We start from the raw sequence: 13,983 nt of genomic DNA on the forward strand, positions 1-13,983 counted from the left end.
AGATCTCACCATGAGATCCCATAGAGCCTCTGCATCCCTAGATATCTATTTATTTTAACCTTTAATAGCGCTAAATCTACTGAACTGATTTACAACCTCTAACAAAAAGCATGCTTTCTGGACCAAAAGTTACTATTCTGCCAAATTTGATGTAATTCCGTCCAGCAGTTAGGGCTCTGGTCGTGTTTAAAATCCCGATGTGAAATTGCACAGGGAAAATGTTTTTTGAGACCCATCCCTTTTTTTCAGCACCTGCTTGACAAATCACCCCGAAACTTTTGAAACAGCAGCTGTAGTGACTGTTGTACTAGTTTTGAAAATTTCATTCAACTGTGCTAAAGTTATTGGCAAAACAAAAAAACACTTTACCTATGGAAAATAGGTCCTAACTATAACTACCTACTGGCATCACTGAAAACACGAAAGGTTAGAGGGACGTTATACTTAGGTTCTGAGATTCTGAATTTACTCGTACAAAACCATAGAAATTAAGCAGTTATATAGCTGGTTATGTCAAGTAACTATAACTCGCGCCCTAAGGTAAGATAATTATATCTTGCGCCTTTGCCATGCACAGTTTTCCTAGCAATAATTTTATTACAAATGTTGCAGTGATAATATCAAAGATGCCAAAAAAGATGTATCAGTGATATAATATGTGGAGTAATTAGCAGTGCATGGCAAAAGCGTAAGTTATAGTTACCTTAGGGCACAAGTTATAGTTACTTGAAATCCAACTGTCAATGCTTAATTTCTATGGTATTGTACGGGTAAATTCAGAACCTAACTATAACGTCCATGTAACTTTTTTTTTTCTTTGTGATTTTCTTTTTGTAACATAAAGTAATTTTAATTACTATACATTAATCCAACCACCGCCACACACAGCCTTCAGCCTTGCATGGCGAGTGTACAGCCAAGCCCTTATAACCACCCAACCCCGCACCTTGCACAACCTTTGGCCACAGGGCCTGTCCTTGTCAGTGTATCTGTGAGTCTGAAAGTGGATGTGTGTCTGAGTGGGTGCATGAGTGGATGTGTGAGTGGGCGCTTGAGTCTGAATGCATGTATGAGTGAATTAATTAGAGTATGAAAGAGTCTGAATGTTTTGTTTTGCATATCCGAGGATATTCAGGAATATCGCAGATTGTGAAGCAAAATCATTTAAAACCCATAATGTGACCGTCCTACACCACTATATCACACCCCTGGAGGTCAGGGTATCTACACCCTGCCCCTTTATACCACTTATCATTTCTATTTTCAGCCCTGGGGACCATCTCCAAAAACATAGAATTGCAGCCTAAACTTTCTAAGCAGGTTGTGGCCAGCCAATTACAGCACTTCTATTCATGTGCGCATTTGTGATTTATTCACGCCACAGATATACAAATTTGGATTCTATTTAATTTCTCCTAAACTACTGGACCAATTTACACTTAATAACTAAAAACACAGTCTGCGTACCAACAGCTGGCTTTTTGCTAAATTTGGTGCAGTGATTAATCTGAAATCTCTTAGCCAGGTACCAAGCACAGCACTGACATTCACACAGTCATTGGCCAAGTTGGCACTCACATGTTTTCTCTTGAGTGGTGGTTCTGATCATGTTGGTTTTGAGTTTGAGCTTCCATCATCGTTCACATTTCCATCTGATATAACACTACCTACTTCATGGCCATGACATCAGTGGCATGAGAGGAAATTATGGCAGATACTCCACTCCTTAACTCCTCCATGCCATGAAGATGAACTATTATGTTTTTTTCTCTAATGATGTTTTATTTGTTCACCTTGCCTTTGTGTATACGCAGAGCTATTACTCCAGTATTGAATCTTTCATAGATTCACATGCTTGAATCTTCCCTGTCATTATGGTGGAGCCCCACGTTATTTAAAATAAGCAGTACAAAAAAGTACATTGCAGGACAATAGAAAAAAAACAAGTATCATTGGACCCAGGACTACTTCTCCCCTGCAGTGCCACTATAACTCAGATTTTTAACTGCATGTCGTGGGTGAGGGTGTCTTCCTGAGCTCTACTCAGTTGTTAGTGAACCTTTAAACTTTTTTTCTCTCAAGGAATTCTTTGGACTAATTTTTAAGGTACTCTGTTTTACCTTTAATAATTCAGAAGGATCTAAGAAAAGGCTTTTCCAGACATGCAGATCCTGTGGGAAGGCAAGATCCTTACAGGAAGTGCCTAAATTGTTTACATCCTAACCATGTACCCAAGGATTGTAAGCACTGCAGAACTTTTTCTGCAAAAATTCTTAGGTTCAGAGAAGCCAGATTGCTTTTATGGCTCCAGAAGAAAAAGTCCAGATCTCAGTCTGGTTCAGACGAAGAGGAGGGTCCTAGTCGCTCTCTTAGAGAGTGGAAACGCAAAATTGAGGGCTCTACGTCATCCTTGAAAGACTCTAAAAGATCAAAGACTGTGGTAAAATCATCCACCTCATCTTCTGTGCCTGTCACTCTTCAGAAAAAATGCTCATCAACAACATTGAGATCATTGACACTCGTTGAAGACAGTAACGCTGACCAGGACTATGTAGATGGCTACTCCTTCATATGTAAGAACAGTCACATCGACAACGACTATGACGGCTTTGTCGATGAGGTCAGAACGATTACCACCCCCTCGTCGACGATGGCCATCCTGTCCACAACCAGTTCATCGACGACCACTCCAGTGGCAGTTTTCAAGTTGACGTGACAAGTGTTGGTGACCGTTACTAAGATCTGTTTGTTGAGGACCTCATCGACGAGACTCAAAAAGGCAACATTATTCGCTGAAAATGTATCTGATCTACTTAGACCAAATTTTCAGGGTGCTTGCAGACTGCTTCCTGTCCACCTTCTGGACACTCATGAATCAGCAGCCAAAGGGATTTTTGGGCCTGCAGACAGTCTGTTACAGCTGAAGTAAGAATGCCAAGAATCGGAGTATGACGGTGATGATCCTGACAAGGACACTTTGCTACTTAGAAGAAGACTATTCATTCATGACCCAGCAGCCCATATCTCAGAAGAACCGGCGAACTGCAGGAAGAGATATCCTAGCAGTGCCCATCTCTGTAGTCACTGACTTTAGGTACATGCTAAATAATTATTATAAGCGCTTTCCCAATTCACATGCACCTGTCCCTCTGACTCCGGAACGCATGGAGGCACCTGCTACGGTACAGTTGCCTACAACTCCTATACCAGACCGGACACAGGAAAATTCAGTTATGCCTCCCACCATCACCATCAGGGATGATTATATAGAAAGTGATCAAGATGATCACCCTAAGGAAGGATAATTACTTCAAGACCCAGGTACACCAGGTCAGGAATGGGATGACTACATAGCTCCATCTTCTCCATCACCTACACCTTCTCCAGCTCGTCGTTGTCCTGAACATATCGGAAATTTGTTAAATTATGGAATGTGCTTCAAGAGATTTGGTCTGCCTCTTCCACTCAAACCAAATGTTTCCTCTATGATTTTAAGGATTTGGCAAGGAAATCTGTCCGATCTATCCCAATTGTCAATTATATATGGGATGAAGGCCTGAAGTTGATGAAATCCAGTGTCTGTCACTGCTGTAGTTCCGTGCATGGACAAAAGCTGTAAGGCCCCAGATTCCTCACCTGCGTGCTTCAAAGGGCATCCTCTGAGATTCAGTGGTAATGCAAGTGGCACAGAAACGCATCAGGAACCAGTCTGCCCGTTGTTCCGCTCCACCGGACAAGTAAAGTCGAAGACTTGACAATATTGGCAAACGCTTTGCAGGGATGGCAGCCACCTTCATCAGAACGTCAAATGCACTGGCCATTCTAGGTTGCTATACCGCCAAATGTGGTCAGATCTTGCACCTCTTCTCAACCACCTGCCTGAAGACAAAAAGGAGGCTAAAGAACAATGAATTGAACTCACATCTGCGACTGGGGGTGAGTTTTTGAAAAGTTTCAACACTCAGTCCATCATCCTTTTGTGTTGCTAAAGTTGCCGTAAGTGGGGAAGGGTATGCCCAGATGTGGCTCCCTTGCTCACTGTGCCACTGGATTCAAGCTAGCCTGGCTGATGAAGGGTGATACCCTGACACCAGTCCTAGGATGATTTTTACGGTCCAGGTAGGACCTGGCCTGGCAGTTCGGGCTGGTCTGTTACCATGGGGAACAGGGACAAGACTGGTTTGCATATGACATTCTGCAGTAGGGTGCCAGGGCATCCTCGGAGGTCATTGACATTGCAGTGGGAATATCTGCTGTCTCCTTTAGGCAGATGGCAGGCACAGCAGTCCTGTGCCAACTAGGGTGGTAAAAGGCAACCTCATTTCACCCTGAAGTCCAGGCCAAAATATTGGATATACCCTTGAATGGGGAGAATTTGTTTGGAAAGCATATGCATGATGCCCTTCAGGCTATTAAGGCTGGCATGGGCACAGCACGTTCCTTAGGACTCTGTGACAGAAGCATTTTCAATCCTTTTGTGGAGGAAGAAGATAATACGCACAGAGGTCCTCTTTCCAGTCTTACGGATACCAACCGTTTGCACAGCAAGTATATGGACCACAATACCCTGGGCAGCTGCAGCATTAGAGGTTCCAACACTGCTTACTCTAAGCAACCAGCTCGAAGGAGGCCTTCGCCTGGATGAAAAGCCCAAGATTTGGCAAGACAACAGTGACATTTCTCTGGCACTTGTCACCTTTTACCACCACAGCCAGCATTTGAACCACCACCACATCTAATTTTTTCAATCAATAAGAGTATCATCTATGACACATGGGTCGTAGACATCCTACATCGGGGTCACACCCTAGAATTTCTGCAAAACCTCCCATGTCATCCACCAAACAAGAGAGCACATCAGTACCTTACTCTCCTAAAGCAGTACATTTCAGTGCCTCTAATGAAGGGAGCAATAGAAGAAGTTCCTTTTTGGCAATGTAGCGAAGGCTTTTATTCCAACTTCTTCCTGATAAAGAAAGTCCTGGAAATTGAGGCAGGTCATGGATCTCATACAGCTGAACAAATACATAAAGAAGCAACCTTTCCACATGCACTCATTGCAGGAGATTCTGCTGATGATCAACACAGGAGATTTCATGACATCTCTCAATCTCTTGATGCATATTTCCACATAAACCATCGTCTGACCTTAAGGTTCGATGTGGTGGGGTGCCACCTTCAATTCAAGGTTCTCCCTTTTGGGCTACGATTGGCTCCCATGCTCTTTACAAAGTGTATGTCACCAGTAGCAGCATTCTTGTGAAGGACACGGTCACCAGGTGTTCCCCTACCTAGACGCCTGGTTAGTCATAGGATACACATTCCATACAAGACTTGTTTGCAATGCTTCAAGTCTCTGGGGCTCCAAGTAAATACGGAAAAGTAATCTCTCATTCCAGCCCAATCGTTGGTATTTCTGGGGCCACTCTACACACTATGGTCGCGAAAGCATACCAACTGCAGAAAGGCCACCAAAAAATAATGTGGATGGCTGCTTCCCTCCTAAAAAGAAGGCCTACTTCAATGAGGATGGCACAAATCACTGTTGGAGATGCTATCCAGAGTGGCCAGATAGTCTCTCAGTTTGTCCGCATGGCACCTCATGAACATGAATTTGGATCTCTCGTTATACCAATGGAATACAAATCTGTACTGTAACAGGCAAGAACTTTTTCCACAAATACATTTCATATGGCAAAGTGGAAGCAATTCTGTTGCTGGTGTACCAAAAATGACATTTATCCTTTCTTCACCAGAGCAGCTGCTGCCATAATTTCTTCACTTGGCAAATTCAGGTTTGGCGCACTCTTCCATCAAAGTGAATTTTAGCAGCAATTTCCAGATTCCGCAGAAAAACTGGGGAAATCACTCTGTGGTCCACTAGGCTGGCAAAGGAATTCATGAAAGACCTGTTCAGGGCCTTCCCACCAATCAAACCACTGGCTACATCCTGGCAGTTGAATACTGTTCTTTCCCAGCTTATGAAGCCACCTTTCAAACCTATTCATAAGGCAGACATAAAGAATGTCTCATGGAAGACAGCCCTTCTATTAGCCCTGACCTCAGCAAGGAGGGTTAGCAAGATTCAAGCTTTTACAATCTGAGCCTCTCCTACAATTCAAGGACAATAAAGTTCTGTTAAGAACAAACGCTAAATTAATTCCTAAGGTATCCACGTCTTTCTTTGAATTAACCTATAATTTTGACACCATAATTTAAGAACCCTTATTTGGCGGCGTTGAAGGTTCTTGACTTTCTGGATGTCAAACACTACTTAGGTTTCGTCCTGTTAAAGTAGAATTTTTTCAGAAAATCTGATCAGCTTTTCATCTTTCACACCTCCCAGAAAGAGATATGTACTCTCAAGAAGCAGCATAGCGTGCTTGGTATCGACAGCTATTGCTTTTTGTCACAACAAGGGAGGAAGACCAGTGTCTGGGATAATGACTGCATGCTCTAGTAGGAAGATGGCTACATCCACAACTTTAGTCACAGAAGTGTCGCTTCCAGATATCTGTAAGGCAGCAACATTGGCGAATGCTCATACTTTCACCAAGCATTACTGTTTGGATTTGTCATGGAAAGCGGATGCGGCTGTCAGAAGGGCAGTCTTTCGTCACCTTTTTCATTGAGGCACACATTATCTTTTAGTTTGTTTTATTGTTCATATGCTCTCTTATGATGTTCAGGTGCTTGATTTTGTGTGTGTGTGTGTATGTGTGTGTGTGTGTATGTGTGTGTGTGTATATATATATATATATATATATATATATATATATATATATATATATATATATTTTTTTTTTTCAGTTGTTTTTCTTGTTTGGTAGTAAGATAGCTCTGTCAGAATGCTTCAATGCTTTTTTCAGAAGCATCTTGTTAAGAGTGGTTCTGACTAAACGCTCCACGTTTACCTGCTGCTAGCTACTCTTATTTAAGCATGTGAATCTATGAAAAATAAAATTCTGGAGAAAAAACAAGTTACTTACCTGTACACTGTGGTTCTCCAGTCTTGAGTCATTTCATAGATTTACATGCCATCCTGGTTAGGCCTCTCACTCTTATACCTCACTGATATATCGGAGTGGGGGGTGTGTATATATAATAAATATTCATACTTGAGGTATGGTGGCTCTGCAGGGGGGAGGTGGTCCAGGGTCCAGCCTCTGACTGGCTGAAGTTTAGGTCCGTTGAAACAACGTAAATTGGTTAACAATGTCACTTGCTTTTTCAATGTACTTTTTAGTACTACTTATTTTAAATACCGTGGGGCTCCTACCATGATGATTCAAGCATGTGAATCTATGAAAGTTATCCATACTGGAGAACCACAGTTTCCAGGTAAGTAACTTGTTTTTTCCACTGTCTTTGTACATAGAGGAAATTCGATGTTTTGTTGAGATTATGACACCAGTGACATGTTCATGCTTGTGTAGTTTTCTGTAAGTTCCTTTGTAGTTCATTCAGCCTTATGTGTGGAGGTTTTAATGTGGATATTTTCTGAAAATATTTGGTGCCATTATATGCGGCGGGTTCAGTCCTCTGTGTCCCTAGTGACTTGCGACCAGAAGTATTACTATTGTTCATGCATTCATACAAATATCTTCAAACAGTTGATACAAATTGTGCTTATAGTGACATCTCTACTAACTACTTTACGCATGTGTCTTAGGATTAGCTCTGTGTTCTACTTGTTTTAATTTGCATTGCCTAAAAGTAAACATGTCTAACTGTAATTTCTTAAATCTAACATTGTGCATGATCGTAATCAAAATACAGAAATTTGCATTCTCAAGGGTGTGCATGATCGTAATCAAAATACATACATTTGCATTCTCAAGGGTGTCGTATGTAAGGAGCTAATCACCTGTTTTATGTCTTCCTGCTGCTACAATATCAAATTCTTGTTGAGGTTTAATCTGTGGATTGGGAAATGTTGTTCATATATCTGCTGTGTAAGTCAGTTGTTTTCAGTTCCACATGGCTGAGTGTAAAGAGGTTCCCTGACACATTTGTAATCTTGAAGGTGCTTATTATTCAAACAAGCACAGATGATTTAAGGAGCAACAGGCAATCCCTTTCCCAGCCCTTCTTACATCTCCTTTGTACGTCTTCTAACAGCTATCCGAGGAATATTATCTTATTCCACTACACCATCAGAATATTCCTATGTCCCAATTCTAATTCCATCCTGAACAACACACTGTTTACCCTTTAAAACATTAAAGGAAACATCCACTAACCCAACTAATAACTAGCTCCTAAACATAAAATCTAAAATAATAAACCTTAATAAACTTCAGGCATAAAAAACAAAAGGTTGATGTTTGAGTCCTAAGATGCAAACGGGAGTAACCAGAACAAAGCTAAACTGATACATAGACATTTGTGTTTCATGGGCTCTTTCTTGCCCTCTAGCGTTACCTGTAATTTCCAATGTTCTTGCACAAATCAGTTTTTTCTTGAGACTTTTTGGTCAATGTGTTAGTATCCAGGCTCTCATTTATACACTGCCTACTCAATTTACTCAGATTCCAAAAAGATGTCTGTATTCTTCCATTATCCACATTTGCACTCTTTTCTTTTCAAGAAACATTCCCACACTCTTCCTTCTCTCGCTCTTTTCTCTCTCTCTCTCGCAAACTTTTATCAACTTAGTGTTCACCACATACTGATACCCTCTTGTGGCTGCATTCAATGTTTAAACAATTCTAATAGGTTTTGAACATTCAGATAAAGTACTCTTATGTCCTTCTGGTAACTATAAGCTCACAACTGTCTGTTTTTATAATTCTATGTGACTCTTTCCCACTGCTATGAACCATGGAGGATTTCATATTGTGCTTGAATTCCTGTACCTTGTGTTACATTTCTCGGTGGAACTCCCCAACCTTCTTTAAAGCAAGAATAAGAGAAGACCGGTTTCTCCCTCCTCAGCTGAAACTAGGAATGCCACATCACTGATTTGTGAGGGGATCTGTTGAATCTGTCATTCAATTTATTCCACCTTTGACAGCCAATTTTATGTATTTTTTTTTTATGGCTCTGATGAATCGCTCCACCTATCCTTCTGCCTCTGGATTATATACTGCAATACTTTTGTGGTTGACTGTAGAAAAGCAGCAGACTTGAAGCTACATAATTGTTGATCTTTGTTGGATACTAGCAGACCTTCCCTGTAGAACAACTTCCTCAAGACACCATGTCGATAGATATGCCATCTTCATTTCAGCCATTTGGAGTAAAAATACACCAAGGCCAGGTTAAACGCTTCCTTACGACTAGGAGGAACACAAACACACCTATGATGACAGCCAATTTTCTTCAAGGTTCCTCTGGCAATTAAATATGAGTTGCGACAGTTCTACATAGTTTGGTCATTTTGTCACCTCCAGAACACAACATAGAACATTTCACAGCTGTCTCTACCATGTCATCCAAACATGACCACCAGTACTGTTCCGATATGTGCCTCTTGGTGGTAGACTTAGCCGAGGGGGAATATCTTTCAACAAATAACTCTGCTCCCAGTCATTAATTGTATGGAATAATGCACACCTTGCAAATTTATAAAAGCTTCAAACATAACGTTAGAGGACAGTGACTTATTTATTTTCCTTATTCTTTCTAACATATGCATCTTAATAGGTTAGCAGTAAGGTAGATTAGAACGTCGAAGTGATGCAGTGTATTTGTTGTGGTTATTCAGGTACTGTACTGTTGCAGGGTAACTTAGGAATTAAAAAAAAAAAAGGCAGACACCTCTTGGCAATGTGAAAAAATCACTTTACTGTTGTTTCTGGAAAAGTGGCAAGTCCACACGAGTAAACAGCCGGTCTCAATCTGCTGCCTCACAGACAGCTTTTTTTTATTCAGTCAGACAATACTTTATTTAAAAACAGTGAATCACTACATAGTTGTACATTAGTTATGGTAAAACATCATGTCACCTATGACCCTAAACTTTAACCTAATTCACTACACATCCTTTATTGCAGGTCTAACAATACTTAACTAACCATTCTCTATGCCTTAATACGTGTATTCGAGGACAATAAAATACGTGCCTGTGTACTAAAGCCATAAATTCCATCAAGCTTGCCACACATGGGTCTTCCTTTAACTACATCCTTGTAAGTCATTCATTCTACTTTCAAGTGACCTATTCACCTCTCTCTCTCTTCAGCGCGAGTCTTTGGCCTACACTGCTCGTTCACCACATATAGCTGTGTGATATTTTCTACTTATTCTGCTGTTGCCCAGTTTTTTCACATTTCCCATAACAGTAAATTCATGCTCTCCATCTTTTACATTATCTGCTTGGTCATTCTCATTTCCATGTGCTATGTGATGACCTTTAGAGTTGGAAAAAAAATCCACTAGCAAGTACAGTTGGAAGTGGGTGATGTAAACATGGTAATGGGATGAGAAGATAGCCGTAGCACTCACCAGAGTCCCGGCAGAAACGTATATGTACACAGTAGCAAAACACTTCATCAAGATTTGTAGGAGGGAACATATGGAGGAGGAAACTTTACATTTTTCTCTTAATTACTGATTTGAATTTGGACATGTTTCAGGATTCAACCTATTAGAGTTGCTTACTTTCCAATCCTTATTTTCTCAGAATCCCAGTGTAAAGTCTGCACCAAAAAATCAGGTAACTTTGACGAAAGAATTTCCCGTCTCATCTGGGTCTCAGCACAGAAAAAAGGAGGTTGATAAAGTCTATGGGCAGTGGGTCCCTGTACAGAAAAGCAAAGAAGAAAGCAAAGATGATGTTTTCACTAACACTGTCCAGCCACAGGTATGAATTGTCCGTTACGTTGTATGATTTACTGATTTGTTTGTTGATTATTTTTCAGTTATATATTCAATTGCTCTTTGTAAAGTTTTTTTATTGGGTGCTGCAGGTGTTGCTCCAATCATTTCATTTTATACTCAGTTGTACATGGAATGTTACACTAGTTGAAATTGAGAGTGGCTTCATTTTGATCTAATAGTAAGTAAAATTGTGTCCCGTCCCTGCCCCCCACCCCCAAGTAGTTGCAAAACTATATCAAGAATTACCTGATGACCTGGCCTTTATTTTGTATGTTTTCCTTCTCTGATACCGCAGATCACATGTGAAGAGTTGAATTGTTCTTGATTTATGGATGATGCCATTAAACCAATTCCTAATGTAGTGGTACCATAAAGAGACAACTGTTGCAATCAGTTCTCTGGAAACCTACAAGCTGCAGTTGATTCAGAATGTTTTTCACATTGCTGATCTTGAGAAACAAGGCAACTTTTCTCTTGAGTTCCCTTTATGACTCCCATTGATTAAAGATAGTCTTCAATGACTGTACAAGGTTCACAAGGCCACCTGTGTGAAGCTTCAAAACCTCTGCTCAAGACTAGCGGTAATTTGTCTCGGTACATCTCAGCCCTTATTTATAAACACAGAGCAGTGAACTACTGTTCACGTGCATTATTGGAACACGTCATGTAAAGGATTACCACTTTTTCATACTTCATTTACTATTGCCTCTAAAAATACTTTTCTCAGTTATTCCTTATCTAGACCCTGTTATTATGCTACCTCGTGGTTAAGGAACCTATTCTCTGACAATATAGAGCTGTATAAAAACCCATGTATTGTTAAGGAATGACCAACATTTAACAGACAAATTAAAGTGCAGTCTGGTGACTTATTAATTTGAAGATTTTATTTGGTCACAAATGCACACACAGTAGGACATAGAAAGTAAAAAAAACAAAGAAAGGATGTTTATGAAAGGGGAGAGTCAGCCTTTTCTCATTCAGGGAGTAAGAGGGAAATAGGAACTGTAGTTTGGTATCACATGTAGAGGATTTTGGCTGCTGTACCAAGTGTAACAGATTGGCGCTTCTGTAAAGCTTCATTGACTTGGAGATCCTGCCTTCTTCTCATTTTCTGTGATTTCTGTTTCCTAAATATTCCCTCGTGTTTGTACCTGTCCCTTATCAGTATCAGAGTGATTACCCAACATTGGGTGGTTTTAAAAAGACACTGAAGAAATCTAGCTTTTGCAATAAAATGTTTGCTGTGTATAATTCAGGTGCAGCCATTTTTACTAACATTATTTTCGTCATTAGTCGCAGTACTAGTATTGTCATAATAAAGGGATCTCGTAAGAACATTTATAAGGTGCTTAATAAAGTGCCTTCCAGCGTATTACTCATCTTATATTCTTGAGACTGGAGAGAAAGTGTTTTATCACAAACGCGTATTTCAGTTTCTCCTACAAGACGATGCATGCACTGTCGGTATACAGAAGTAGTGTCAATTTACAGAGGTCTTTGAGCACCCCTGCCTCCATTGGTTACCATTGGCTGGCTTCATTGTGACTTATGTGCTTGCTTCTTAGATTGTGTGGACTTCCCTTTTTCTTCCTGTGGTTGTCCTTCCTCTGGAGCATGGACGCATTACGTGTGTCCTTCCACCCCTCATTTTTCGGGCCATGCTTTTTTCTTTTTAAGAACTCCACAAGAGTGCATGTGTTGTCCAGCTGTAGCCAGAGTGTGCTTCTCTTCCCCTCAGGATTTTGCTGTCTCTTGTCCGTGTGCTTATCTCTCACCGATTTACTTTTCCTTCCCCACCCCGTACTCCATGTTGCTGTTTCTCCCCTTAGTGTATATCAGTCCCAGCGCCCTTTGTGCTATTTACCCCCTTCCCCACCTTCTGCCCTTGTTACTTCCTCCCCACTCTGTTGCTTACACCTCCTGTTGCTGTCCCTCTTCCCATATGTTTTGCCTACACCTCCTCGCACCCTGATGTCCCTCGCTCATATCTCACCATTTGGGATTGCCATCCAAAGAAGCTGAGGCTATTTGGATTTGCTTCACCAAGGACCAAATGACCTTCATGATGTTTGGATCACCGTCATTAGGGAACAACTTTTGCAGCTCACTTTTTAAGGGGAGAGGTAGCGCCAAAAGCCCTGGAGCTTACAATCACGACCTGGGGTGTCACAGTGAAAGTCATGCCTTCAGCTTTCTTTCACTGAAGTGCATTTTACCCACCCCTTCCAAAGCCCCCCGAAATGTAACATCAGTAGTGTTCTTTTTAGGTTACCAGCTCAGAGGATGTGTATTTTATAGGTCACGCTGTCACTTGTGCTTGTTATAGCTGCCTTTTTAATTTAACAAAATATGTGACAAGAACCTTCAGGTTAAATTTCCTCTTTGTTAAAATAGCCACCTCAGGAAAGGCATAAAATGAACTCACTACCAAGGTGAAGGAGAACATATTTCACAAGCATGCAATAGATTTTACTGCACGTTCATTGCACTGCACATTTGTTTTTAAGTGACCTTGCCTGTATAAACGAAGCGGTCAAGGTCAAAACCTCTTCCTGCTTGACCCTTTTCCAGCCTACACCCAATCCACAACTGTTTTGGTATAGACATCCATTCATATCTCTGTCTACACCTCTCCCTGCTTGCACCAGCCATCATTGTACATTTCCTCGGTCACACTCTCCACATTACCTCTCTGCTTCAAACTAATGTTGCCCGGAGCACTCTTTGCTCCTATCTCTTGCTTTTATTCCTACTTCTACCTCCCTCCACCACTATCTACCTGTGCTTCTCTGTGCTTAAACCATACCCTGCACACACCTCTTCCACCCAGCACTTACACAGCATCTGTACTAACCCGTAAGGCGCCCTGTCCTTACCTCTTTCTTACCACACTCACCCGCACTTCTTCCATCCTCTATCTCAATGTGCTTTTACATTTCCCTGCTTCCACCTCTCTGCCCATATTGGTGCAACCGCTTCCTTCTTTTCTAGACCCTAACTCTTATTTATCCCAGACAGTATCTCTCATATCTGTATTTCCCTCTGTCCTCTCCTCTCGCTAAATAAATAAAACAATAAATGTTATCTACAAAATAAAAGCAGGTACCCAATAAGAAACCTTAAAAACTGTATTTGTTTTAATTTAGTCATTTTATA

The 13,983-nt window shown here is 40.9% G+C and overlaps 1 protein-coding gene across 15 annotated transcripts in view; it reads left to right on the top strand.

Moving 5' to 3' along the window:
* The window catches only part of SON (SON DNA and RNA binding protein), a 519,974-nt gene that overhangs the window by 247,403 nt on the left and 258,588 nt on the right, over positions 1-13,983 (top strand). For all 15 annotated transcript variants that reach the window (XR_011194616.1, XR_011194617.1, XR_011194615.1 and 12 more), the window contains one exon: positions 10,628-10,807. Coding sequence is in view for 12 of the 15 variants with exons in the window: in XM_069202473.1 (XP_069058574.1) it covers positions 10,628-10,807 (180 nt within the window). In the remaining 3 variants the exon portion in view is untranslated. The remainder of the gene's footprint in view (positions 1-10,627; positions 10,808-13,983) is intronic.

The sequence above is a fragment of the Pleurodeles waltl genome, chromosome 8 (genome assembly GCF_031143425.1).
Source record: "Pleurodeles waltl isolate 20211129_DDA chromosome 8, aPleWal1.hap1.20221129, whole genome shotgun sequence".
In the NCBI taxonomy this organism is placed as follows: Eukaryota; Metazoa; Chordata; class Amphibia; order Caudata; family Salamandridae; genus Pleurodeles; species Pleurodeles waltl.